The sequence below is a fragment of the Micropterus salmoides genome, unplaced genomic scaffold, assembly GCF_014851395.1.
Source record: "Micropterus salmoides isolate LMB-PRFRI ecotype aquatic unplaced genomic scaffold, ASM1485139v1 Ms_hic_scaffold_1, whole genome shotgun sequence".
NCBI classification, from domain to species: domain Eukaryota; kingdom Metazoa; phylum Chordata; class Actinopteri; order Centrarchiformes; family Centrarchidae; genus Micropterus; species Micropterus salmoides.
The window spans coordinates 44,493,585-44,520,749 of NW_024040040.1; the positions used below are offsets into that span (position 1 = coordinate 44,493,585).

General features: G+C 42.3%; 2 protein-coding genes across 3 annotated transcripts; one reads left to right on the forward strand and one right to left on the reverse strand.

The window, feature by feature from the left end:
- Window positions 1–2,575: 2,575 nt before the first annotated feature.
- LOC119883738 (oxygen-regulated protein 1-like) lies at window positions 2,576–11,115 on the forward strand. The gene is made up of 6 exons (XM_038694405.1): window positions 2,576–3,217; window positions 3,571–3,727; window positions 4,115–5,234; window positions 5,850–6,027; window positions 7,729–9,462; window positions 10,045–11,115. The coding sequence occupies exons 1-6, from the start codon at window positions 2,576–2,578 to the stop codon at window positions 11,113–11,115; spliced, it is 4,902 nt and encodes a 1,633-aa protein (XP_038550333.1).
- A 1,473-nt stretch (window positions 11,116–12,588) lies between these two features.
- On the reverse strand, window positions 12,589–27,113 carry LOC119911381 (mucin-17-like). Of its 2 annotated transcripts, none has more exons than XM_038730270.1 (10): window positions 27,041–27,113; window positions 19,422–26,379; window positions 19,227–19,329; window positions 18,741–18,822; window positions 18,544–18,652; window positions 18,214–18,345; window positions 17,055–17,144; window positions 16,098–16,241; window positions 14,203–14,387; window positions 12,589–14,111 (listed from the first exon to the last, which is right to left on the reverse strand). In XM_038730270.1, exons 2-10 carry the CDS (start codon window positions 26,376–26,378, stop codon window positions 13,943–13,945), a joined length of 7,971 nt encoding a protein of 2,656 aa, XP_038586198.1. In that variant the 5' UTR covers window position 26,379; window positions 27,041–27,113; the 3' UTR covers window positions 12,589–13,942. The 2 variants fall into 2 exon arrangements, with proteins under 2 accessions (XP_038586198.1, XP_038586206.1); XM_038730278.1 differs by lacking the exon at window positions 27,041–27,113 and adding an exon at window positions 26,729–27,012.
- Window positions 27,114–27,165: the final 52 nt, after the last annotated feature.

A 27,165-nucleotide genomic window follows, 5' to 3' on the forward strand; every position in this document is an offset into this window, starting at 1 on the left:
GTGTCTGGTCGTGCTCAGCAGGGATTCTTTCCTACAGCACATATCGTGTCTTTCATACACACCTGAGATATTTTTACAGCGGTAAACTAAACAGTATGACAGTGTCATCACTTCATCCTTTTATACTGAGCTGAAACCTGATAACTTTTGTATATTCCCAAACTTCAGCCCCAGGTTTACTGTGGAATGAAGTTACCCCTTGTTGGCTAATCCCATTTCACTACAGAAATAGACTCAGTTTTAGTAACTGTTATGCAATTCGTTACAGTTCATGGTTAAGTGTATACATGACTGGCTAATACCCCCACTAATCCAGTTCAACCTAATCTACTGGACACCACTACCCTTCTAAACTTAATTGTATTTCTAGAACATTTATTTTGGTAGAAGTCTTTATCTATGCAATTAAAGGAATGAACATGTAATTTTTTTATTTCTTATTTCATACCAACATGTACTGTATGTGTTCAGATCACACAGGATCTCCAAAGACAATACTAATCTCTGAAATAACTTAATTAACTGATAATAAATCTGATTTCTCATTATTTAGATTTATTAAGGTGAATGTTTACCTCTTTCACTGAAGACAAGTGCTCTTCTAAAAGCGTCCTGCGAATGGACAGCTCCTTAATCCTTATTATCTAAAGAGGCCTTCAACGAGATTACAACCTGGCACGAATATTACAAGTTACCATCTGCTGCCGCTGGTGGAGAAAATCTCGCTCTCCTTTTAGTTTGTACAATCTTCTGCAGGTGCAGCGTTGCTCTTATTTAAGTCCCAAATAAGAATAAAACACAAGTACAAAACACTGAATGATGCTTTATTATACTCTAATACAACAGGTCTAAACTGCTCTCAAAACATAAACGTGTGTCAGTTTAATATGAGCTCCCTTTGTCTTCTTATATTTTTTATTTTCCACTTGTAAGTCATTGTGACTTTTTTGCTGAAAATGTTTTTCTTTTAAAATGTTTTGGTTTAGCAAAAACCTCATTGACGATATATTCCCAGGGATATCTTCTTTGCAAATGTGTTTCAGGCCTATTTAACATAATAAAACATCTAATAAACAAATCTCAGGTTCCTATTCCACCTCTTCGCCCTGCTATGACAGCTCCATATGCATCTGTGTCACACACCTTTCTGAAGAGGATTTCCGAGCACTGCACTTGCAGTGGAGATTAACTTTGAGCAAAGATTAAGCAAATTAACCATGATGGTGTCTCCCGAAATACACTGCGCTGTTGCTGTGCAGTTAGTCCAACAGCAAGTCATCATGTAGAGCAGGAAATAATATTTTATGGATTCTTTCAAAGTGGTTGGGAATTTCATGATGCCGGCGTAGGTGAGTTCACTTTAAAATCCTTCAACTTTTGTCTGTTTGCTCGTTTATTCACCGCCTCCAGTGATAATCTGTACTTATGTGTTACACCTGCCGCATTAGAAATGCAATGTCCATAAATTTTAGCCAGATCTTGTTTTCTTATTGTCACTAACAATTACTACAAATAAGTATTTCTGAAAAAAAAACTAATGCTGGTCTACTGACAAATAATACCAATACTGCTCATATTAAATAATACATACAACTTAAACCATTAAATATCTTTTTTTAAAGTGACATTTAATATATTCAATGGAAAGAACATTCTGTAATTTATCACTTTATCTTTCATGTGAAAGGCTCAACAATTTCGCAATTCAATGTTTTAAAAGTTTTGATTAATTGATTTTAAGTGTTTTGAGACATCAGTTATGTGATACAACATACGGTTTCCGTTTTCATAGATCATTAGACTGTTTTAATTGTTGAAAAATGTTATAAACATTTTCTACATTAAAAGCATAAATCTGAAACATTGTAGAAAATTATTCTTATACCATTATAATTATGCTAAAGGTACTACTTCAGTAAATCATAAAACTGGTAAAAGAGAATAATCTGCCAAACATTTCTGTATCACATGTTAGGGTCTAAGGTTTTGTTAAAACCCATGTAATCAAATAATTGAAGATGCCGTTCATGTGGCAGGTTTCCCAGAAGTCAGGTCACATCACCCAACAGACACAGTCGCACAAAGTAAACAACATATGTTTGCAAGACGTCATTCAGCTGTTTACAAGTTAGAAATGTTTCAAGCTGTCTTGAACATGGCATTTTGTTTGTGTGTTTGCTCAATTGCAGAAGTCCTATGACAAGCATATATCTCTTTTGATAAACCATAAACAAACCATGTTTAAGTCCTCTCATAATTATGTTATTATGTTATATAATACAATTTTCTTTATATATTTATAAAATTGGTCAAAACAAAGAGACGATATCTTTGAAGTTATTGTTTACTGTAAAAATGTGCAATGTTTCATGTGAAGAAGCAACTTCAGAAACCTTCAGGGCCTCCACACCATTGATTCTGTGGAAGCTTTTCTACTAAGGATTAAAAAACATAATTGTCTCAACATTTATTGTATCGTCCACCACACAGAACCTCAATCAATAAAGTGGAAAAAACAGGAAACCTTCTAATTTCTTTATTTGTCTTTTCCTCCCCTTTCAGACAATCAGCAATCATGAATGAGATGGGGATTCGGAGGGTTGCCCATGACCAGTCCACAGGGAGTGGGCACACCTTTGGCACCCCACGCCACCCAAGTATCATTGACCCTATCCTGTCAAAGAGGGTCTGCTTCTACAAAAGTGGAGATCCTCAGTTCAACGGTCTGCGCATGGTCATCAACAACCGCACCTTCAAAACATTTGATGCACTCCTGGACAGTCTCTCTAAAAAGGTTCCCTTGCCGTTTGGGGTGAGGAACATCACCACTCCTCGGGGGGTTCATGCAATCTATACTTTGGATGAACTGGAGGATGGGAAATCTTACATCTGCTCTGACAGCCGTAAGGTAAAACCTATCAACCTGATGCTGGCCAGGAAGAAGCTCCCCCCCTGGTACCACACCAGGCCTGCTAGTTCCCGTCGTCAGACAGTGCAGCAGGCCAGGTTTTTCCCTGGCCGGAACATCCACAAGAAGGAGGCGGTGTTTGTACGCACACCAAGGAGGCTACTGGTTTTTCGCAATGGTGACCCCACTGTAAAACACAGTGTGGCGCTTCACAAGAGGACTACACCCACTTTTGCGTCCATCCTGGAATATATTTCAGAGCTCATCCAGTTTCATGTGGTGAAATTACACACTTCTGATGGCAGACGTGTGAGTGCTCTCCTCTGTCAATGCAAAAAATACAACACTTGGACTGTAAAAACCATCACATGAGGAGAGAAAGTGTTAAGCTCCTTTAGCAACTCACCTTAATACGTAGAAAGGCCTTCTGGGATAGTGCACTGTAAGGCTTTGGGTCTAAGATCTATTGTAAATTCAACACGAAATTGCAAAGTGCCATTTTAACAAAATACATTTATTTAGACTTGTCATACATATACATGTAATCTGCAATTACATCACTCCCTAACATATGTAGATTCAAGGTTAATAATTTTCTTCCTATTCAATCTACAAAAATGCCATTAGAGTGACAAATCCCTTAATTTTTCTGTCCACTGCAGGTGGATGGTTTTCCAGGCTTGATATTGTGCTCTGGGATTGTAGTGGCCGCAGGCAAGGAGCCATTCAAGCCTGCAAACTACCATGCACAGATATCACCAGCTCCAACAAAGCTGCTGACCAACCGAATGGGCCTCAGAAGACTAAAGGCTTTAAACCGTAAGTTTACATATATGTTTTTTAATGGCTCGCTATGTAATCATTTTGCTTTATTTAGTTGATGAGAACATGTACGCTCATCAGTGGATCGTATAACACATACAGTGGGTCTGTAGTAATCTACCTGCTCTCATGGGATGAAGATTGGGAAAGTGCTGAGGCAATGATATTACGCATAATACCGTGGATGGCCTACATACACTGTCTACGTGACTGTCTGTCTGAATTGCTGTACTATCTTTCTAACTTTTCTTTTTTCTCTTTCTTCTTCTTTCATGCATACTGGGTTTCTTCTTGAATTCTTACCTGAAACCTTTGGACACTTTTACTTAATTATCGATATGAACCTTTTTCGTACCTGATCGGCTCTTTTGACTGGATGAAAAGGTAAAAAGAAGTCCCGATCATATACTTCAAAGACAAGAAATTTCTCCCCCTCATCCGAGAGGTATATTGTGAATCGGATCCATAACTCCATCGCAGAAGGTTCGTGTGACCTACCCAGTGACCACACAAACTCTGCTGAGTTGGAATCAGGCCGTGTACTGGAGTCAGTAGCAGAAACAGAGGGCGACATCTGCCTTGGTGATGGAGCAGGAGGGCAGGACTGCACGCTGCCCACAGAGGACGACATTGAGAAGTCCTTTCGCGTGAACCAAGATGGTAGCATGACAGTGGAGATGAGGGTGCGGCTGACAGTTAAGGAGGAGGAAACAATCCATTGGACAACCACTCTGACACGCTCAAGTTTGGCCAATCAGTGCAATGCAAGCCATTTATCGGAGTCTGTGGCAGAGCAGGAGATCGTCTCACTAAAGTCAAACTCTCTGGATTTACAAAGTCCTGCTATCTCCATTGACACCATCAACAAGGACAAAACTAAGGATAACAACGACGAGGATCCACCATCGCTTGGCAATGGAGTGTTCAGCGAAAGTAGTAATGAAGAGGATAATATCAAAGCACAGATGGATGTGGTGTCCCCCAGGAGAGCTCCTACACCGGGGCACAAGCAAATTAGAAAAAAGCAAGCCTCTATGGAGAGCATAAATTCAGTGACGGCAGATGGGATTCAGGAAGGGATGGTTGGTTCTTACTCGTACATAGAGCAGACAGAAGATGGAGCCATGACAGAGCAGTACTGCATGGTCAAACAGAGTAGCGCTAGACCAGTGCCCAAACCTAGAAGACTTTGTTCTGTGGATGCCAACAATATAAACGTCAGAAATGTATCCACTTTCAAATCAGCAGGGATGACTGAAATTCTACAGATTGAATCTGGAGAGGAGGTCACTGAAACTGTCTTACATATATATGAACAGCAGACCTGCCATGATAACTTCCTTGCAAACCTTTGTGCACAGGATATGTCTGCTTCTGGGGTTCCCTTTTGCAGGCCAGCTACCTCAGACACTGGACACCTCTCCTCCAATAATGACTTTGAACCCGAGCTCTGGAGACCATCAACAGCTTCTGAGTCAATTAGCATCTGGAGAGCTGAGAGCATGTCAGTAACATCTGATTTAACTTTGCCCTCATTGAAGACTGGTGCAATTCAAACAACAAATGCCCAGCAAAAATTCTTAAAGCCCACTCAAGGCAAAGATAAGCCTCAACAAAGAGAGGTCAATAAAGATAAGAGGGTGTCCTCGAGACCCAAAGTGATCAACAAACGTGTCCGTCGGTTAATGTCACCGGGAAGAAGACCAAATGAAAATTCAACAGGAGCAACACAGAAACGTAAGAAAGTGAAAACTTTCTCCAGCGCTGGGTTCATTAAGAAAATTTATGGGACTAAATCAAAATCAACAAAAAGCATGATGAAGTTCAAAAAGGGACTAACACAAAATGGAGATGGGGGTGTTACAACAGAAAGCTCAAAACAGTCGGATGACACCAAAAAAATTATTCTCAAAGACCCAAATATTCCATCAGCATTGAAAGAAAACACTAGCGAGACAGTTTCTTTTGAAAAAAGCAGGCTGAATGTTGCTCCCAGCGAAGTAAGTCCACCACGGGGTACACTGACACGGCAGACATCAATTCATCAGGAGAAAAAGAACTTAAACGAGTCCTATGATGTTGGTGAAAGCATATCACTGTCTGCTTTTAACTCCTCCAGCTCTGTTACTTATGAATATGTGGAAAAATGGCTGGAGAAAGCCAATCTTAACCCCACAACTTACCCAGATGAGGAAAGCAAAACTTTAGAAACAGAGGCAGTTACTCTTGTACAAACAGAAAATGGCAGGTGTGGGGAGTCTGAAAACAAGAACGGCTTGATGATTGTGGCAAAGGAGGTAACATGTTTGGAGAAGATGTCAGAAATAAAAACACGTCAAACTCTCAAAACTGAACTACCGCCTGAGAATGTGCAAGGAGCTTCTGTCAAACAGAGAGTCCAGTCCTTTGAAAACAAATTATCAAGTGCATCAATGGAGAAAACCACAGTGAATCAGGAAATCGTCCATAGTTGTACAACCACTACAGACACAGAAAACAACAACAGTTTAGCTCAGAATAATATAGAAGAAATAAAGCCTCTCCCAAATCATATCTGTTCTGAAACAATCCCACTATCCAATAAGACCTCAACAGAAATGGCTTCAAGCAGTCAAGTGGAAAATAAATCAAGTCCAATCCAAATCTCACTTCAAGAAGCAACACCTTCCGATATACTTTCAATGGAGCTACCACTACCACCACCACCACCACTTCCTGATGAAAATACAGAGTTATCAAACACTGAATATTATGCGATGGATGTATCCTCAGTTGCCAGTAGCCCATTGTACAGGGTCTCATCAGTGAGCAGTCAAATGTCAGATAATCATCCATTATCCATCAGTCCTACATCTGACAAGGCCACATCACCTAGCGACCACACAACAGAAATGACAACATCAATTCAGACTGACATTCCTTCCACGCTGGGGAAGGCACCATTACCAAGAACTCAATCTATTAAAAGGGCCCCTTTGGTCAGTAATCTGTCTCTTGACAGGAAAATGTCTCTCAGAAAGGCTCGTCTGGATAAATATACTTTATGTAGCGATGCCACTTTAGAGACAAGGCCATCATCTACTCCTATCAACACAGTGGGTGATAATGTGCTGCCGAACGGCATCTGTTATACAGGGACACAACTGAATGAAACCCCACCAGAAGAGACACAGCAATCAAACAGCATCTTGAATTTGAAAAGTAGTCTGACATGTTGTACTTCTACATCTCATCCTAGTTCAACGTCTGAAGAGAGAATGTCATCAACCAGTGTTTCATCAAATGAGGTTCCAACACCAAGCAATCTTCCATTTAAAGAGACTGAAACAAATGCAACACAATCTCTAACTCAGAAAGAGGCATCATCACCTAAACCCTTGGTGAAAAAAGTCAAACTTATGAGCAGTCAGTCTCCAGAGAGAAAATCCAAAACCAAGAAATTTTCTTCAGAAAGTCCTCATAACTCTCCAAAATTATCATTACACCATGATAAAACTATGTCACCAAATATTGGCATACAAAAACGTGCAACGCCGAACGTTAGCCCCTCCACTGAGAGAAAGCAGATGCTTTATCAATCAAAATTGCAAAAGAAGCTATCTCCATATTCTCAGTCTTTGGACATGGTGTCACCACCTGTCAGATACAAGTCAAGTAGGAAGTTGCTCTCCAGAAATCTCTCCTCAGACAGTGCGTCAGAGTCAACAGATGAGACGGAAAGGAAAACATCAGCTGAAAGAAAAGGTCACCAAACACCACAGTCAATAAAATCAGCAGCTGAACTGGACAAAAATCAGAGTGATGACAGTAAGGCGAACAAGACAGATGAACTTATGACAGCAGATCAAGAGATATCCATTAAAGAAGCACAAACAATGCCACAGCCATTAAACATCGCAAATCAGCCAAACATGACACCGGTGCTTGAGGAGATCTGCTACTCAATAAAGTCAATTAGACAAATTACACAGAAGAAACGTCCCTCATGTCTGGAAAAGTCCAACAGCCTGCCTGACTTCTCCTCTCATGTGGTTTCTACGTTTGGCTCATCATCTAAAGCTCTCCTCGCTTTCCTGTCCGTCATGACCCTAAAGGAAGGCATAACTAACATAAACATGGAAGAGCTGAATGCAAACAATGTCAGCTGTGCCGAGGCTTTAAAAATGATTGATTCTCTCAGAGAAATTGCCAGCATTGAGGATTCCCACGAGCTAAAAGTTAGTTTGTCAGATTTACAGCGGTCAGCTTCGAAGCAGCTCCTGCAAAGCTGGAAGGGCTTTCAGGAACTCAGCGACAAATGCAAGAGTCGCAGCTCAACACGAAATGATTCACAGCAAGAACTCGTAACCGAAGTGAGTCCTGAAAAAGACTGTGGCATTGATGAAAATGTAATTGATGAGATCATGGATAATCTTGACATACCTGAGAAGCTCAAGGACGAATTGGCCTCTCTTTCAATGGGTGTCAAAAGTGACAGTGACGATAAAGAAAAGATGTCTGCCAGGATCAGTGAAGATGCCAAGATATCCCATTTCTCCATAGAGGGTGCTGCTAATGTCAAAGATGTTACTCAAGATGAGAAAGCTAATGCTGATCTGAGTTCCATCATTAAAAAATTCACAGACATTAACCAGCCAGAACAACCCAGCATGGGTAGTATAACAGAGACAGCGAAGGACAAAACAACTGATCAGGCAACTAAAGAAGAGGATAGCCAATATGGGCAGAACAGTGCGGCCAAATTTCGACCAGCTGAACCTAATGATGAGCAGATACCAGAAGAAAGACAGCTTTACAGTACAGTACTGTCTGTAAATGAGAACGCGGAGGTTATGAAGGCATGTATGGAGGTAGAAAATCAAGAAAATCAGGGCGAGAAAAAACAGCAGCACGGCCACAATGAAGACGAATCCAACCAAGAAAAGGCAAACATGAATGGCGTAATCAGCAGCACGACAAATCTTGAACAAGACAATTGTACCTCTGAGGTAGAGAAGCAAGACATGAAAGGCAATAAGCTGCAGATGCACAGTCAGGGGAACATGAGTATCCTTGACAAGGAGCTCCCCCATGATGCTGAGTCAGGTTCAGAACAGGAAGAGCAGGACACGTCAAGTGCCAATAAAGATTTAGAGCAGAAAGTGAGCATTGAGCAAAGTGTGTCTAGCTCGGAAGCAGATGAGCAACTTAGATCAGAAGAGGAATCAGAAGTTGAATGTAAGGAGATACAACATGGGAGCAGGGAGAGTGATGATTTGTCCAACCCTGAAAGTCACTCTGAGGAGGAAGAAGACAAGCAACCAAGCTCCAATAATGACATAGAACTCAATGTAAGAGAGACAGAAAGAATATCCAGCCCATACAGTCAAAACAAGTCTTTGTCAGAGGAAGAGCAACCAGAGGCTGGATGTAAGGAGCTGAGCAACAAAGATGCTTTGTCTAACCCTGCAAGCCCATCTAACTCAGAGGAGGAACTGCAGAGTCAAGGAAGCTGTATGAGACTGAATGCCAGTGTTGATGAATGCACATATATCTCAGATGTTGATGAGCCATTTTCAGAGGAAGAGCAACCTGAGGCTGAATGTAACAGACTAAAGGTCATCATTGGGGAAAGTTTGTCTGGCAGTGAGGAAGAGCAGGGGACCATGGAGGATGAAAAACACCTTGATAATCTTCCAGATCACAGGGAACAAACATGTAAAGCGTTGATAGAAGAGACAGAGGAGGACAAGGTCAGCTCAGACAATGAGGACCACCACGGGGATAATACACACATTTGTGATAAAAGTCAGAATACTGTAGAAGGGGATTCATATACCAAAAAAGACAATAGCAGTTTAATAAAGTCTGATAGTTTAGCAAAGTGTCACATCATTAATGCAGATGAGGATAGTGGGAATGACCACAGCAGCTGTGAAGAACATGTAGAACAACCAAAGATTGAAGATAAACAAATGAGCAGCTCGATTGAAGAATTGAGCTACTCTGAAAAAGAGTCAAGCTCAGAGGAGGAACAAGCTAATATGGACGGTTACCTAGAAGAGAGCTGTACAAAATATCAGCAAGCTCCTGCATTGGTAACACAGTCTGAAGTTACAAAATGTGAAAAGGTTGTGGAAAAACTAAAGCATCAGTCTGAAGAAATAACATCCCAATCTGTCGCAGAGAGAGTAATTCTTCTGGAAAAGCAAGTTGCTGATGCCCAGAAGATAAAAAATACAACAGAAAGTTCTCCTGTGAGATGTTTTTCGCAAAGACATGCCTGTCTTGAGTCGGATGTTGAGGATTCACCCTCTGAATTGCCCCCATCTCAGTCAGCTCTCAGCGCCCAGTCAGCTCCTCAGTCATCATTATCTTTCAGCTACGATTCCAGTGGCGTTATAACCTCAGAGCCTGAAGGCAACAGGGTCAGATACATCAGGGAAATGTTCCTGGCAAAGAGTGGCACAGATGTAAAGCCCGGACAGAGATGTTTCCCAAGCCCGAACACATCAGAGCTGTCCAAGTTAAGAGCAGAGACCTCAGCTAGTGGCGGGTATCAGTCTCAGACTTCAAGTGAGCTGTCTAGCGGCGAAGATGATTCAGCACGTAAGTCCATCACCAAAGGTTTTGTGAGAAGAACAATTGAAAGGCTTTATGGCAAGAAGGATGCTAATCCTGATGAGGAAGCAAATGAAAGGCCCCCATCTGCGCCAAAACAGAAAAAGAAAGAACACTCAAGCATTTTCTCTCCCTTCCACATAGCTGGGTCCAAAGCCATGTCTGAGTTGTCTTACTTCAGTTCCACTAATGCACTGGACACCTTAAGTGAAGCAACACGATGCGTTGCTTTTAACGCACAAGTCGGGCCTGAAGAGAGTGTCCGATGGCTCCTCAGAGAGAACACACTGATCAGAAAGTCTGTTTCAGACCCAGTTGGAATAAACAAAACCTTCACAAGCTCTCCTCAAGGCGGAGCAAAATGCGAGGATGCAGAAGAGAACGCCTCAAGTCCCCCTTTTAGCACAAAGTCTGACCTGGAAGACAATAAGTCACTTTCAAGGAAGTGCACCTACTTTTCTTTGCCCCATGCTAGTGACTCAGATGCATGTCAGGATGACCTGAGCATAGTTAGCAAGAGCGGTGAGAGTATCACAGATCCAAAGGACAATTCAGGGGACACCAAAATGGGGGCAGATAGGAATGGCTCGCTGCCAGTTGTTGGTATTACTGACTTTAAGATGAAGGATAACAAAGTGCACCCGTTGACAGAGCCTCCACCTGATGGTGAGGCTGTAGTTGTGCAGCCTGGGAAAGGTCAGGGTGTTATGAACAGAAGGATTCAGGAGCCTGACATGCTGGACTTACTGTACAATTTTTGTGGTCAGAATTGTCCCATCCTGTGAGGACATTTCCTTCAGCTTTATAACACACAATCAAAAAACAAGGACTATTCTTGTATAAATGAGTGTACTCATTGGGCTACAGTATAATATATTGTATTTGGTGCCTACATTTTGATGTTGCAATAGCCTTGGCGTAACACACTATCAAATGAGCTAACTACCGAATGTCTAACAACATCACAGATGCACAAGCCAATGGATTAACCTTCATTTTACCAAGTATGTTAGGAGCTTGTGATCAATTTCTTCGTTTTTGCTCCTTGTTTCTTGTAAAATTAGTGTCTTTTTGGAACATCTTGATTGTGTATTTGCCATTCACTCCAGAGCAGCTCTTTTCTACTTATGAGTTTTCCTGTCAACAAAACGCATACCCAGAGCATTACTGTATTCTTGTTTTAAATCTCTTAAAATGGATCCCCACAGATGTCAGGCAACAAGGCCAATCCCCACTGCACTGACTGAATGGGTCAATTTTTGTTCAGACATGGTCAGTAAATACTCAGTGTGATGCTTGATTTAATGTTGTTTTGTATATCGTTGTCTAAAGTGTAAATAACAGGTTTACTGTTTTTCACTAAGTAACCATAGGTTAACACATATTTACAATAACCAGACCTTTATAATTAGAAAAAATGGATTTATGCTTTTCAATGTGGCAGCTGTGACAAAATATGTCTCTTTAAATTGACGTGTAAGAATAAAATTGTGCATGTATGTGGGGAGTCTTTTTTACTTTGTAATGAGCTTTTCCCAGACTAAATTCAGTCCAAATCATCTCCATGGATCCTGTCTTGGATTAAACATACTGTGCATTTAGTCCCACAAGGAAACTCAGATGATCGAGATGCTCCCGGTGTCAGTAAAAGTCAAAATACCAAGGTGATCGTTGTGTTAAAGATGCCTTAGGAGGCTCAGCTCAGTTGTTGTCTTACAGATCAGTATCAGATCTCTGAGGATGGAGAACTCTTGTTTTCTCACTCTCTGCCTGAGGAAGTATCCATGTTGTTCTAAGGTTGCTTTGTTTCTCAGAAGTTGCCACTGTGTTGGCCCATGTTGTGACAGGAGTGTCGAGGAATGCAGTGTTTACATCTGCAACTACAAAAAGTAAACATAGCAGCCAGACATTTCCATCATATGACACTTATCTCAAACACTTGTGTGTGTATATATATATACACACACACACACACACACACACACACAAATATAATATATAAATATATAGTGCAAATAACTGCAATTTAGAATTATAAGCATTTTTCATTCTGGAAATAAATTATAATTTTATATAAAAAAAAAATTAAAAATCACTGACACACAAACGTGTACAAAAACAACGTCCACTAGATGGCATTGGTGACCAATACAACAGCCCTGACAACAACACTGAAGAGGGTTAATAGTAAAATGGTCAGAAGTTCACCTTTGAAGAAAAGTAAAAGCTTAGAGCGAGCACATAATCACACACTTGACTGTAGTTTGTTTGTTTTACATTGTTTATTATTTAAATAAATATTTACATAACAGCTTCGTATAAATCAAAGTTCTTTTTCTTACACGACACATCTTTCTAAAAGCAACTGTTGAACAAGAAGGAAGAAGAAAATAAGGGATGGATTACAATGATACTGTAAATCTGTGTTGAGAGAGGCAGAGATTCAGCTCCAACCCTCGTGTTTATCACTGAACAAATAGTCCTGTTTGCATTCATCAAGGCTGAACCCAGATGACATTTACCATCACTCAAATACCAGTTAACACCTAAGCCTTAAGACCTTGCTCATCTTTCATTATAAATTGTTATAGTATGCATAAATCTACGTGATCGTTGGATATACATTTTAATTTGTTGTAACTAAGGAATAGGAAGATGATGCTCTACACTAACTGAATAAAAAGCCATAATGTATGGCTAAGAAAAACAAACAAAAAAGAAATCAACATCTTAAGTCACACATTATTCATTCAGGCACAAACAAAGCAATAGACAGCCTTAGTGAAATTAATAGACATCACTCATACAGTATAGGCTACAATGCCCTGCTAAATGGTGTACAGTATATGGCTCAGACTTGGAAAACTAAACGTTTCAGGCAAGGTGATCTAAGAAAATTAGAGCACACAATAAATGCCCGAGCTACATTTCTAACCCACGTCCCTTCAACCAGATTCATGAAATGAGTCCATCAGATTAAATCACCTGGTTTGAAATGTTACCACAAAACACGACAGTGAAATCAAGGGGACTGAACTTCAACCTTTACCGATCACTACAAGTCGTGCAGCTGTCACTTTATCAATGTTGCTTAAAGGCAACTTCAGACGATGACCGCATCGCTGTCAACCGCAAAAAGATGAACATGAAAAAATCATCATGTTATTAACAAAAACATTAAAACAGAATGAGGACAAAACTCTAAAATAAGCGTTTTATTTTATGGAGTCAGTCGACCTTATGCTTCTCAGGGACTAAAAGAAAAACAATGAAATGCTCTTTGTTTTCTATTGCTGTCAGGTCATGCATGTGAACTCGATTCTTCTAACAAAACCAATTGTTTACTTAAAAAATTATAAAGAAAATACTCTTTTTTTTTTCCAAAATACTATTCGGGGAGGGTTTAAAGGGTAAATTAATAAAAATTTTTAACAACATTTTGCTGTTTTCATCCTGAGATTGAAACCAATGTGTATCCTCTCCAAGGAGTAATTTAAAGTTTTTGTTTTTTTGAATTGTTATGCGAACACTGCAGACACCGTTTAGTGTTGTTGCCTCCCGCTGGTCAGCGAGCGTCTAAGTTAAATCCACTGTTACACTTCCTGAAGATCCTCATACTGCGTCAGTTTTGGGCCGGGACGAGCGTGTTCCACTCACAAAGTTATAAACCAAAAACTGAGAAGTGCCAAAATAATGTGTGGCAAAGAGTTTTCCATCGGGGGTAGGGTCGGAAAAGGCGATCTCATCTTTGCTCAGGTATGAACCGTATACAAAGTTGTTCCTGCGTAAGATAACAAAAAGACTGTTAATCATGCTCAACTTCTTTTGAGGTGATATGGCATGAAATCTTGGTGGTTTGAAGACACACTGACCTGAGGCACTCGAGCAAGCGTGAGGCGATGCCCTGGCGTCTCATCATGCCGACGACCCAGATGCGACTGATGCCACAGATGGCCGGCTCTGGCGTCGTGGAGCAGCACCAAGCTCTCTGACGTTCAAACATCACCTTCTCTCCCTCCGAACCCTCCGGCACGGGCTCCTCAATCACCCTGTACCCCTGTGAGCATTCACAAGGCTCAGTATGCTAACATATACAGTGAGGAAAATAAGTATTTGAACACCCTGCTATTTTGCAAGTTCTCCCACTCAGAAATCATGGAGGGGTCTGAAATTGTCATCGTAGGTGCATGTCCACTGTGAGAGACATAATCTATAAAAAAAAAATCCAGAAATCACAATGTATGATTTTTTAACTATTTATTTGTATGATACAGCTGCAAATAAGTATTTGAACACCTCAGAAAATCAATGTTAATATTTGGTACAGTAGCCTTTGTTTGCAATTACAGAGGTCAAACGTTTCCTGTAGTTTTTCACCAGGTTTGCACACACTGCAGGAGGGATTTTGGCCGACTACTCCACACAGATCTTCTCTAGATCAGTCAGGTTTCTGGCCTGTCGCTGAGAAACACGGAGTTTGAGCTCCCTCTAAAGATTCTCTATTGGGTTTAGGTCTGGAGACTGGCTAGGCCACGCCAGAACCTTGATATGCTTCTTACAGAACCACTCCTTGGTTATCCTGGCTGTGTGCTTCGGGTCATTGTCATGTTGGAAGACCCAGCCTCGAACCATCTTCAATGCTCTAACTGAGGGAAGGAGGCTGTTCCCCAAAATCTCGCAATACATGGCCCCGGTCATCCTCTCCTTAATACAGTGCAGTCGCCCTGTCCCATGTGCAGAAAAACACCCCCAAAGCATGATGCTACCACCCCCATGCTTCACAGTAGGGATGGTGTTCTTGGGATGGTACTCATCATTCTTCTTCCTCCAAACACGGTTGGTGGAATTATGACCAAAAAGTTCTATTTTGGTCTCATCTGACCACATGACTTTCTCCCATGACTCCTCTGGATCATCCAAATGGTCATTGGCAAACTGAAGACGGGCCTTGACATGTGCTGGTTTAAGCAGGGGAACCTTCCGTGCCATGCGTGATTTCAAACCATGACGTCTCAGTGTATTACCAACAGTAACCTTGGAAACGGTGGTCCCAGCTGTTTTCAGGTCATTGACCGGCTCCTCCCGTGTAGTTCTGGGCTGATTTCTCACCTTTCTTAGGATCATTGAGACCCCACGAGGTGAGATCTTGCATGGAGCCCCAGTCCGAGGGAGATTGACAGTCATGTTTAGCTTCTTCCATTTTCTAATGATTGCTCCAACAGTGGACCTTTTTTCACCAAGCTGCTTGGCAATTTCCCCGTAGCCCTTTCCAGCCTTGTGGAGGTGTACAATTTTGTCTCTAGTGTCTTTGGACAGCTCTTTGGTCTTGGCCATGTTAGTAGTTGGATTCTTACTGATTGTATGGGGTGGACAGGTGTCTTTATGCAGCTAACGACCTCAAACAGGTGCATCTAATTTAGGATAATAAATGGAGTGGAGGACATTTTGAAGGCAGACTAACAGGTCTTTGAGAGTCAGAATTCTAGCTGATAGACAGGTGTTCAAATACTTATTTGCAGCTGTATCATACAAATAAATAGTTAAAAAATCATACATTTTGATTTCTGGATTTTTTTTTTAGATTATGTCTCTCACAGTGGACATGCACCTACGATGACAATTTCAGACCCCTCCATGATTTCTGAGTGGGAGAACTTGCAAAATAGCAGGGTGTTCAAATACTTATTTTCCTCACTGTATTATAAAAATACATCTGTGAGGATGTGCTGACACATTTCCTGGCTGTTACAATACTGCAGTCTCATACCTCTTGTATGTGCTCTGCAATAAGGCATCCACCCACTTTCTTGTCATTGGAGATGAAGAGGAAGGTCTTGGTCTGAGAGGGACACTTGGTCTCCACCTGCTGGAAGCCGAGGTCATTGTCCACCATCTCTCTGATCTCCTCAACCTGAGAAACAAAGTTACTGTGTACTATATATAGGATACTATTTTCCATCGTATTGCCTTCAACTTCATTGCTGATAGTGTTGTTCTGGCTGACTATGTAACTGGAGTCAAGTAAAGTGACTTTTATTTATATAGCTCAAAGTCACCAATTTACCATCTAACAGCATGTGGCACCCTCAATCCTTCAAACCCTGAATATGGCTCTAAAACAGACAAAGAACAACAACCATGTGTTTCTTTTACCATTCTAATTTATCCGAGGGAAGACAGCAATTACATTTCCACTTTCAAAACAAAATGCATTTTAATTCCTTAAGCAGGGCTGTCCTCAGCATTTTCTCTCTTTCTGCCCATGTGGCGGTAACATTAGGTGACATGAAAGAGTTTCTGAGAGGGACAGAAACCTGGCGGTGGCCAAACATCGGCCTGTGGCTAATGACATCAGAAGATTTAAGGATTGTTAAATGCCAGAAAAACAGAACAGCAGAAACGCAAATACTATACCCAGGTCCATCTGGAAAATTGTATTAACAGTCAGAAACCCTTCTTCTTCTTATCCTTCTATTATATTTCTGACGAATTACACAATTCACAGCAGGCGGAAAAACAGGAATGTCAAAAAAGTTATATTCTTATTAAATGGGGCATGTAAACGCACATCAGATGACTTTATGTAGCGTTAAGTTGGAATCTCTAATCAGAATGATTTCAGTCGGGTTGAAGAAATATTGTACACGTAAACGCTGCTAGTGATACCCACCACCGTTAAACAATCCTTTGATGTCAAAGGTTAGCCCCTGTAAATATACTGTACCTTCTTCAGAGCATATTTGGGGTCATCTGGCAGCACAAGTATGATCTTGCCATCAGGATACTCTCCCAGAATCCTCTCTTTTTTCCATCCCTGGAAAATATAGGGACAAAGGGGTACATATACAATATGCAAGAAAAACTCTTGAGCAACATTTTTATTGTACTAATGAGGCTTTCATGTTCTTCATTTGCTATTGCTGTAACAGTTCATATGTGCTAACATTTTTTCAAATTCACCATATTCACCAAATGTGCAAACGACCATTTACTGTATTGACTATTAATAAGAATATCAGCAATCAGAATCCTAAGTGGCCCTTTTGCCATAACAAAAGTCAGTGAGAGTAATGTTTTACACACTCAGGATGTGATCACATTCATTAATCATTTTATTAGACAAAGTTCAGTTGGCTTACTTTAACTTCAACTTGGATAATATTTCCCCATGTTTTTGTGTCTATGTGACAAACTGGGACAATATTCCAGCAGTGAGTGGGTGGAAATTACTGTTTTGACGATAGAGATATAGTAGCTGTTTCTGGTTAAACAAAAAGGATCTTACTCTTAAAAAAAGGTCCATCTCTGTAAGGATCCTTCCCATAATGTTGCCAGACACTTATAATAACAATATGAGCTTGTCAGTGGCAAAAACAAGCACTTTAGTGAACATACCTTGACTGGGCGCAATTGCAGCACTACATTTGCAGTCCTGGTTCGCTGCTGCCAACCGCAGCGCGCTCACTCAATACTGGACCAATTTCAAAAAATGTTGTCCCCATTTAGTCACATAGACACAAAAACAGGCTGAAAGTTACCCTTTAATGGTGTCGAGAGCCAAAACAAATCCTTAAAATTGTGCTCCACAGCCAATATTGAGGAGACATCCCTCTCAGACAGACTAATACCTGATCTCCCTCTTAATGTACCACACTGCAGACTGCTTGGAAGAATACCAAGTCTCACATTTTCAGAGGGTGGTGGTCATTTATTTGGAAAGTTCAAATGAACTACTCAAACCATGATTAGTGTGAACGCTCTCCCTCTGTGTATTTTCAGAAAAAGAAGCGTGCATTGGATGCATCTGTGTATCATGAGTCAATATTGTGAGACAGCAGGCAAGACTAATAATAGACATGTAATCTAGGGAAACTTCCTCTCACCACATATTTGACAGCGCTGATGAACTGGTTGTGGAAGAGTAAATGTTGAGATTCATCTTCAGGATTGGCAGCGGAGTAGAGCATCCCACACACGCTGCAGGCCACAGCACCAAAATGCTTCTGTCCTGCATCCTACGAGGCGAAAGAAAACAACGGGATCACTCCTTTCATTTCAATACAGACCACAAACATATACAAGACTTGCCTGAAGAAGGCCACAACCTGCAATTTCTTGATATAATTCAGATTTACAGAAGATGTTAAAGTGTGACATCTAGTTTATAATGTACTTGTTCTAAACTGTACAGAAAAAGAAATGAATTCACTCACAATAATGGTTTGGGTGCCATCTTTGTCAGCCTCCTTTAGTTTCTTGACCTCTTTTTGCAGACAAGCATCAGAGAGAGGAGTCCCGCCATCTTGTGACTTTTCTGCAGTGCTGCGATACAAACACACCATCACGCTACTTCAGATTATTATTGCTACAAGGGAAATCATGTCAAATGACTTGTAAGAAACTTCCTTACTCTTGACAAGTTTTTTCTGATGTCTTCTCGGATGCCTTATTGGTTTCTGTCTTATTCTCTGAAGAGGGATCGACACAAGTGGCTGTAAGAAAAAGGTAAGCTTCTTATACACAATTTAACTCCATTTTATAACATATCAACAGTGTCAGAGAAGTAACACAGCTACATGACCAAATCAAGACTATAAACTCTTTCAGCTCTATGTTGTCATGTAATAAGTAACAACAGTGACACATCAATTCAACAGTATTCCAGATAATTATTATCAAATCTTATGTAACAAAACTGTTGTTGTCAGATATAGCAGGATGTTTTTCAATTAGATTCCATAATAACAGCACAAATAATAATTAAATGCTTAAGCATATAAATATGAATCGCTAACTAAAAGATATCCTGAAGACAGAATCAGTCCTGTATCTAGTAATGTGACAACAACATGACGGAAGTTTAAATACATCATGCCAACTTCAAATAAACACATACGTGCAGGCTTTTGTTCACAAGGCTGTGTGCCATCAGACACTGTCGAGCTCTCTTCAGAGGGAAGGGAGGTGGTGGGAGCTGATGAAAGTGGGTCAGCTGTAACCTACGTGGGAAAGAGAAAGGGGATAAGTAACATCTTTATCAGACAATACTGTTTGTGACACACATTGTGGCAAAAATGTATTTCTGAGTTACCCTGCACTTGCTATCTTCTGATGACGGTGGATTTTGGTGGGTTTTCTGAGACACTGAACTGACTTCAGCAATGGGTGCAGCAGGCTTTGTCTCAGATGTGGTTGAACCGGCTGGCTGAGATGCTTTTGAAGCCGACTGCTTGAGCTGAGCTGTACTTCCACTACCAGTAGGCTTTAACTGAGGAGAAGCACACGCTGCAGGCTTGGACTGACCAGGAGCTGAAACAGCTTTTGACTGAGGTGTGGTCAAAACGGGAGACTTTGACTGAGCTTGAGCAGAAGGAAGAGCTTTTGGAGAAGCTGTGCCAGTCACTGCGGCCTTTGACTGGGGTGTTGTTGCAACAGTGGGCTTTGACTGACCTGAGATCTGTCCACCAGGTGCGGTCTGAGCTTTGGGTTTGCCCTGGTTCGCCATTTGTGATGAAATTGGGAGTTTTGACTGAACTGTAGGCTTAGATTGAGCTGTGGGGTTTGACTGGACATTAGGTCGTGTTGGCTGTGTGGGCCTTGACTGAAGGCCTGGCTTTGTTGGAGCTACTGGTAATGGGTCATCATCTAGTTCAAAGTCATCAAAGGAATACTTGGGCCTCGGTCTGTATGGCTTGTACTCGACAGGCTTTGGTTTCTGAGCATTGAGTCCGTTGGGCATGGGAGGGGGCACTGCCGGGAGGGTCCTCTTGGCTGCTGATCTGGTCACTTTTGGGGCGGGCCCTGGAGTAGGTGTTGCTTTGGGTATCTGAGCCTTACTTAGCCTTGTAGACTTACGGGTTTCAGTACGAGGAGGCACAGTTTGTGAGACTTCAGTTTTGGCAGGTTCAGGTGTGCTGGGTTCAGTTTTGGAGGTTTCTTTTTTAGCGGGTTCAGTCTGAGGGGGTTCGGCTGTCAGAGTGTCAATCTTGGGAACTTCTGCTTTGGGTGTTGCAGGCTTGCTAGTTGAGGCAGGACTTGGAAGAGGTGTTTTAGGTGGACTGGCTGCAGGTGGAGGAGCTGTGGTCACAGGACTCACTGAAAATGGAGAGGATACAGACAGGGGTACTTGCCAATCTATGTCAGAAAACATCTGATTTGCCTGGTCAGACTTGAGTTTCTTTACACGTGCCCAAGACATTTTCTCTCTCTGCAGTTCAACCTGTCTTAGTCTTTGATATCTTGTTAGCTTCTTTTTCTCGTGGGCTTTCAGTGGCACTGAAACCTGCGTGATGAAGAAACGCCTCTTCTGGGGCTCTGCAGCAGGCTTTGCCTCAGCTGAAGCAGTTGTCGAGGGCTGGGCAGCAGATGCCTCTTCAGCAGGGGTCGCCAAAGCAGAGCACCCTTCTGGTCCAGCAGGAGTCGCAACATTAACAGTGTCTGCATCCTGCGTGTCAACAGGTGGATTTTCTATCTTGCTGGCTTCATCCTTGGCTGCCGCTGCTGCCGCTGCCGCCGCCACAGCTGCTGCTGCTTGTTTTTCTTCCTCTATCCTCTTCAACAGCATGCTGTCTGTAGCGATGTCCTCTGCAATTTCCTGACAGAGGGCTAAGAGGTTTAGCTGCTGTCTGTTCGCCGTTCTCTTAGCTGCTGCCGCCTTTTGCTCAGCCAAAGCTGCCAGACGGGCTTTGGTTCTGGCCTGGGTGTTCATTTCTTGTTTCTTGGGTTTTCCTGCCTCCTGTTCCTTTTTATCATCTCCAGTCGTTTCAGTTGCGCTGCTTTGCTTCAAGCTGGTCCCACAAGTGTCATCTTTATTTACATAATTAACCTTTTCCTCAGACTTTTCAGGAGGCACTGCCTCAGGTGTTTCCTGGGGTTTTCCTATTATGGTAATGTCACCATCTTCCTCGTTCTCTTCCTCTGCTACTACAATCTCACGACCGATCTCTATATCCTCCAGAATTTGCACTTCTTGTAGGTCCAAGTTACCCTCAGCATTCTCTATCACCAGTGCATCACAGTCTTCATTTGTGACTTGAGCATGAGAGTCTGCAACCTCAGTCTCTGAGGTATTAATGTCCATCATGTCAGCTGATGCTTGCTGGCAAGGAACAACATTTTGAGTATCTTCAACGCCTTCCTCAGTTGAAATTCCTGTCCCAAGTCTGGCCTCCAGATGTAATACCTCACTTGAATTGGTCACTGTAGCGTCTTTGTCCTCGCCAGTTGTTTGACATAGCTGCACTTCTGCCTCAGGGAAAACAGTTTGTTGGGAACCATTTAAAATCCTGTCATGTTCCAGCTCACCTACCAAAGCGCTGTCGGGATTCACGTGCTCCGAAAGCGAGACCGACAACCCCGATTCGGCGGCTGCTTGAGTGACGATATCAAAGTGAAATTCACTGTTGGGGACTGGTTCCAAGATCACAAACTCCTGAGATGTACTATCTGGTATTTCAACTTCAGTGTGGGCTGTAGTCGTCGTCACCACAACGTCTGCAACCTCCTGAACTCCTGCGTCCTCCTGCACCTGTTCCGAAAACTCCACAGCACTGACGCAGTCTGGATACCCGTTACTTTCACTTTTCTCTGTGGCATCTTCTGACTGGCCATCTGGCATGCCGATGTCATCGCTAGAGCTGATCACGGCAACTTGTCTCACATCCACACTCATGTTACTGCGCTCCAACTGTGCAGAGACACTAGTTTCTGGCACACTGATTGTTTCAACTTCCTGGTTATCTGAGGCACAAATTTGTTGCTTGATGCTTTCCTCATTTTCCAGTCGTTGGTTAAAAATTTCACTCTTTTCATCATTAGTGTTTGAGTCTCCTGCCATCTGCTGGGTCTCTGTGCTTGCTATGTCCAGTAAAGACACACCATTGTGGTTCTCTGCTGCTGCAGATATTTCTCTGTCATCATTGCTCTCTGGACTACTAATGGGCTCATACACAACCTGGTTTTCATGAATCTCGACCTCTGACTGAATAACCGTGTTGATCTGTTCTTCTGATGCCTGAATTACAATATCTAGGTCATCTGGTTGGCCACAAACAAAAACTATTACTTCACTGCTTCCAGTTCCTTCTCCGTGTCCATCAATATTACTGACTGTTTTGTCAGCCTTATCAGAAGAAATGATTGCAGCCTCTTCTTTAACCTCATTAATCACTTGCCTCGAGGTTTCCTCTGCTATCACAGAATCTACCCTTTCCATTGATTCACTTATAACATCCATATCTGCTAGGTGATCCTCCGCACTAGGCTCTGTCTGCATGTTTTCATTATCCTTACTTTCAGTATTAGCCATAGGAAGAGGTTTGTGAATCTCATTTGATAAGGCCATAATGGGTTCATCAACTTCCCCCACCACCTGGTTTTGCTGCTCTGCTGTAGGTTCTGGATTAGAAATCTCCTCTGGCGTAGTTTCAGTTTCCATATTTATTCGAACCTCTGGAACATCAGCACATTTGGCAGTAACCTTGTCCTCGTTCTCCTTACTCACACAACTTGCAGTCACTAGATCGTTTTGAACTTCTGTGTTGAGTTCACCGACCTCCTGGCTTCCCTGGCTTTGTGTTTCCACTGCAGTTGGTGGATCTGAAATCTCCTCTAGTGTTGCTGTTGTCTGCAAATCCATTTCTCTTTGATTCTCACTAGCATCCACATATTCTGCGATAACCATGTCCTCGTTTTCTTCACTCTTGCTATTGGCAGTGATAACATCTTTATGTACTTCAATGTCTGCAGTGAGTTCATTGACCTCCTGATCTCTCTGGTTTTGTGTTTCCACTGTAGTTGTTGGATCACAGGTCTCCTCTGGTGTTGCTGTTGTCTGCAAATCCATTTCTCTTTGATTCTCACTAGCATCCACATATTCTGTGATAACCATGTCCTCAATTTCTTCACTCTTGCTATTGGCAGTGATAACATCTTTATGTACTTCAATGTCTGCAGTGAGTTCATTGACCTCCTGATCTCTCTGGTTTTGTGTTTCCACTGTAGTTGTTGGATCACAGGTCTCCTCTGGTGTTGCTGTTGTCTGCAAATCCACTTCTCTTTGATTCTCAGTTGCACTGACACATTCTCTGTCAATTAACTTGTTTTCATTTCCATTACTCTCAAGAGTTGGGATCATTAGACCTTGTTGAACTTCTTCAGATATGTCTGTTGCAGAATCAGTGATTCCTTGGCTCTCCTGGACCTGTGTTTCCACTGGAGGTGCTATAACAGAAATCTCCTCCGACGTCGTCATAGTCAGCCTTTGAGTCTCAGCAGCAGCAACACGTTCAGCATCAACGCTGCCTTCATCTGTGGTGCTCTGACAATTTGCAACTGGATGTATCTGTACTTCATCAGATATGTCTTTTGCAGAATCAGTGATTCCTTGGCTCTCCTGGACCTGCGTTTCCACTGGAGGTGCTACAACAGAAATCTCCTCTGATGTCGTCATAGTCAGCCTTTGAGTCTCAGCAGCAGCAACACGTTCAGCATCAACGCTGCCTTCATCTGTGGTGCTCTGACAATTTGCAACTGGATATTTCTGTACTTCATCAGATATGTCTGTTGCAGATTCAGTGACTCCTTGGCTCACCTGGACCTGTGTCTCCACTGGAGGTGCTATAACAGAAATCTCCTCTGACTTCATCATAGTCAGCCTTTGAGTCTCAGCAGCAGCAACACGTTCAGCATCAACGCTGCATTCATCTGTGGTGCTCTGACAATTTGTAACTGGATGTTTCTGTACTTCATCAGATATGTCTGTTGCAGATTCAGTGACTCCTTGGCTCTCCTGGACCTGCGTCTCCACTGGAGGTGCTATAACAGAAATCTCCTCTGACTTCGTCATAGTCAGCCTTTGAGTCTCAGCAGCAGCAACACATTCAGCATCAACCCCGCCTTCATCTGTGGTGCTTTGACAATTTGCAACTGAATGTTTCTGTACTTCATCAAATTTGTCTGTGGTGTGTTCACTGACGTCTGGGCTCTCTTGGCTTTGCACTTCCACGGTAGGTGCAGGATTAGAAATCTCTAATGTCATTGTAGTCTGCCTCTCAGGTCCACCAGAACTTTCAAAGCTCACCTCCTGGTCCTCATTCAGTTCTGTAGATATGTCTGTAGCACATTCATGGACTTCCTGGCTCTCTTGGTTTTGTAAGTCCACTGTTCCAGCTGGATCACAAATATCCTGCTCTAAAGTTGCTGAAGCCTGTATATCCATTTTGATTGGATTATTTGGTGCAGAGGCACATTCAAAATCCATCTCATTTTCCTTTTTTACACTTGTAGAATTTTCTTCGACTTCAACAGGTGTTTCTGTAGTTTGGTCACTAACTGTATGGTTCCCCGGGTTTTTTACATCCTCTTTAGGTGCTGAGTCAGACCTCTCCTCTGGTGTTATTTCACTCTGCGACCCAATCTGACCCTCTGAGACTGTGACAAAATCGGCGAGCACTTCTCTTTGATTTTGCTCATGAAGCGGCTCAGTGGTCTTGTCCATCACCTCCTGGCTCAGATGTAGCTCAGCAAAAGACCCAGGACGAGCAACACTCTGTGTCGACAAGAACTCAACTCCTCTCCTCTCTTCAAACTTTTCTTCAGACATTCTGACTATTTTATTCACACCGTCACATGAGCTGGTAATTGTATCTGGCACTTCGTGGCTCACTCGATCTCGCAGGTGTTCAGCTTTTGATTCCTCTTTGAAAGTAACTTGAATTTTGAAACTGAGATCTGTTTGAGTCTCTGGATTGCCAACAGACTCTGATGTTGTTAGAATGTCCTCGGTCTGATTCTCTGGATTACTAATTCCTACCCGGATCTCTTCTGGTGGTGCGTTTGTTTCATCTGACAATGCTTTATCTTCTGTACCTTCAACACTATGTCCTGCAGAGATACTGGCTGTTTCAATCACTCCCTCCTCTTTATGCTCTTCTTCCATACTTTTACATTTTATATCCAGCGTTATCTCCCCTGAAACACACTCTGTGGTCTCCTTTCTTTCAATTTCATTGCTCACATCTGCCTGACTATGAGCTGAGTCGGCCTGTGCTTCAATTTTACAGACTGGATTTGCCTCTCCAGAACTAGAATATAGTGTTTCCACTGACAATGATATTGTTTCATTATCTACATCCTTTTGGCTTTTGATGGACTCTGTAACGTCCTGCTTTTCTTTTCCACCTGCCGCAGATGTGATGCAAGGCGTATGTGCAGCTGTTGCAGTGACGGAGCCTAATATTTCTTGACGTGATGCTAGTGCTTCATTATCTAAGAGCTTTTGACTTTCGAATGTTTTCAAGTCCTCGTGTTTACTTTCATCTTTAGAGACTAAAGTATCCTTAGACTCTGTTTGTGTTGCATTAAGTGAAGTTTCTTGTCTCTCTTGCCCGGTGGATGACTGCGCAGATTCTTCGTTCTCATCCAGAGTAGCCTCACCCAGGCTCTGAACACTTGATGAATCTGAAAATCTACCATAATTGTGGTCCATCTGAACAGGGTCTGGGGGTAAAGATGTTGACCCATGGCTCGCCTCCTGTGGGTCAGATGAGGGCTCTTCAGCCTTGCGCTTAGCTTTGACTCGATTTGAGTATTTTCGGATGCAGCGGGCCTTGTCGCCATCATCCCTCTCTCTAAAGAGGTCAGTCTTACTACCATCACTACTCAACTCATCCTCGGACTCTGTGGAGGCTGTTCGCTTCAGGGAAGCTCTGGGGTTAGCTTTCTGTGAGGGAGCTTCTCCGCAGGAGGCACTTGTGACTTTCAGAAGCTTGGCTTTTTTGACAGGTGGGTCCGAACTGGTTTTGCTGGGATCCTTCGGAGGAGAACTCTGTTTGGATGACTTGGCTGGTTTATTTTCCCCTTCCACTAAAGCAGACAGTTTTTTCTTAGTCCGTGGGGCTGCTGTCTTTTCCCGCATATTTCCTGTTTTAAGGGACTTATTATTAGTGGCTGGTGCAGATTTGGATTGCAGAGCATCGCCATCGTCATCCAACTTCCTCATCTTGGGCTGAGGATCATGAGGAGATGATCCTCTCTTTGGGGCTGGCATTCTGTCAACATATTAGACATAAAGACTAATTAAAATAAGCATAATAAAGCAATGGCAGAGCAGAGTTAATCCTTACATTATTACTGAATAATTTGGCTAGGAGTCACAATTGTTCCAGCACTTTCTCCAGGATAGCATTCAAACGACATGACAAAAATCCATATTCAATAAGTAAAATCAGTCTTATTTTAGTATAAACTGTAATCCATACCCAGATGGATGAACTGTTACCTGGTTTCCCTAACACAAGCAAGAAGGCTGGCTAACGTTGGGCATAAACACTGACAAATCGCAGTTAAACCAAGTGGCTAGCGAGTCACACAACGTACGATCTACATTTACTCACTTACTCGCCATCTACATAAATGACCGATTGTCTGCCAGTCGACGGGGAGATAGTTGTCAGCAGGAGTTGTGCTGACAGAAACAGAGGTGGTCAGTTAGCTAGCTAAGAGTAGCTGGTGTGTGCTAGCTGGAAGTCCACAGTGGTGTGAGCTAACGCTAGCAGCAGCCAACTCGCAACAAATGACCAAAACCGAGCCTCGCTGCTCAAGTCAGCAAAAACAGCAGCCAGACAGGCAGAGCTGGAGCTGTACAGGGTAGTCCGCACGGTGCTAATGTCTGCGGCAAGACGAAGCAACACATTCGCCAATGAAACTCACTTTGATGTTTTCTTTTTCAACAACAGCTGTTTTTTTCCTGTGAATAAAAATTAACTGTACTTCCGGAAGGAAACGGCGGATATGACGTAGCAACCCTCCGGCCACACTCAAAAGTGGAGATTATA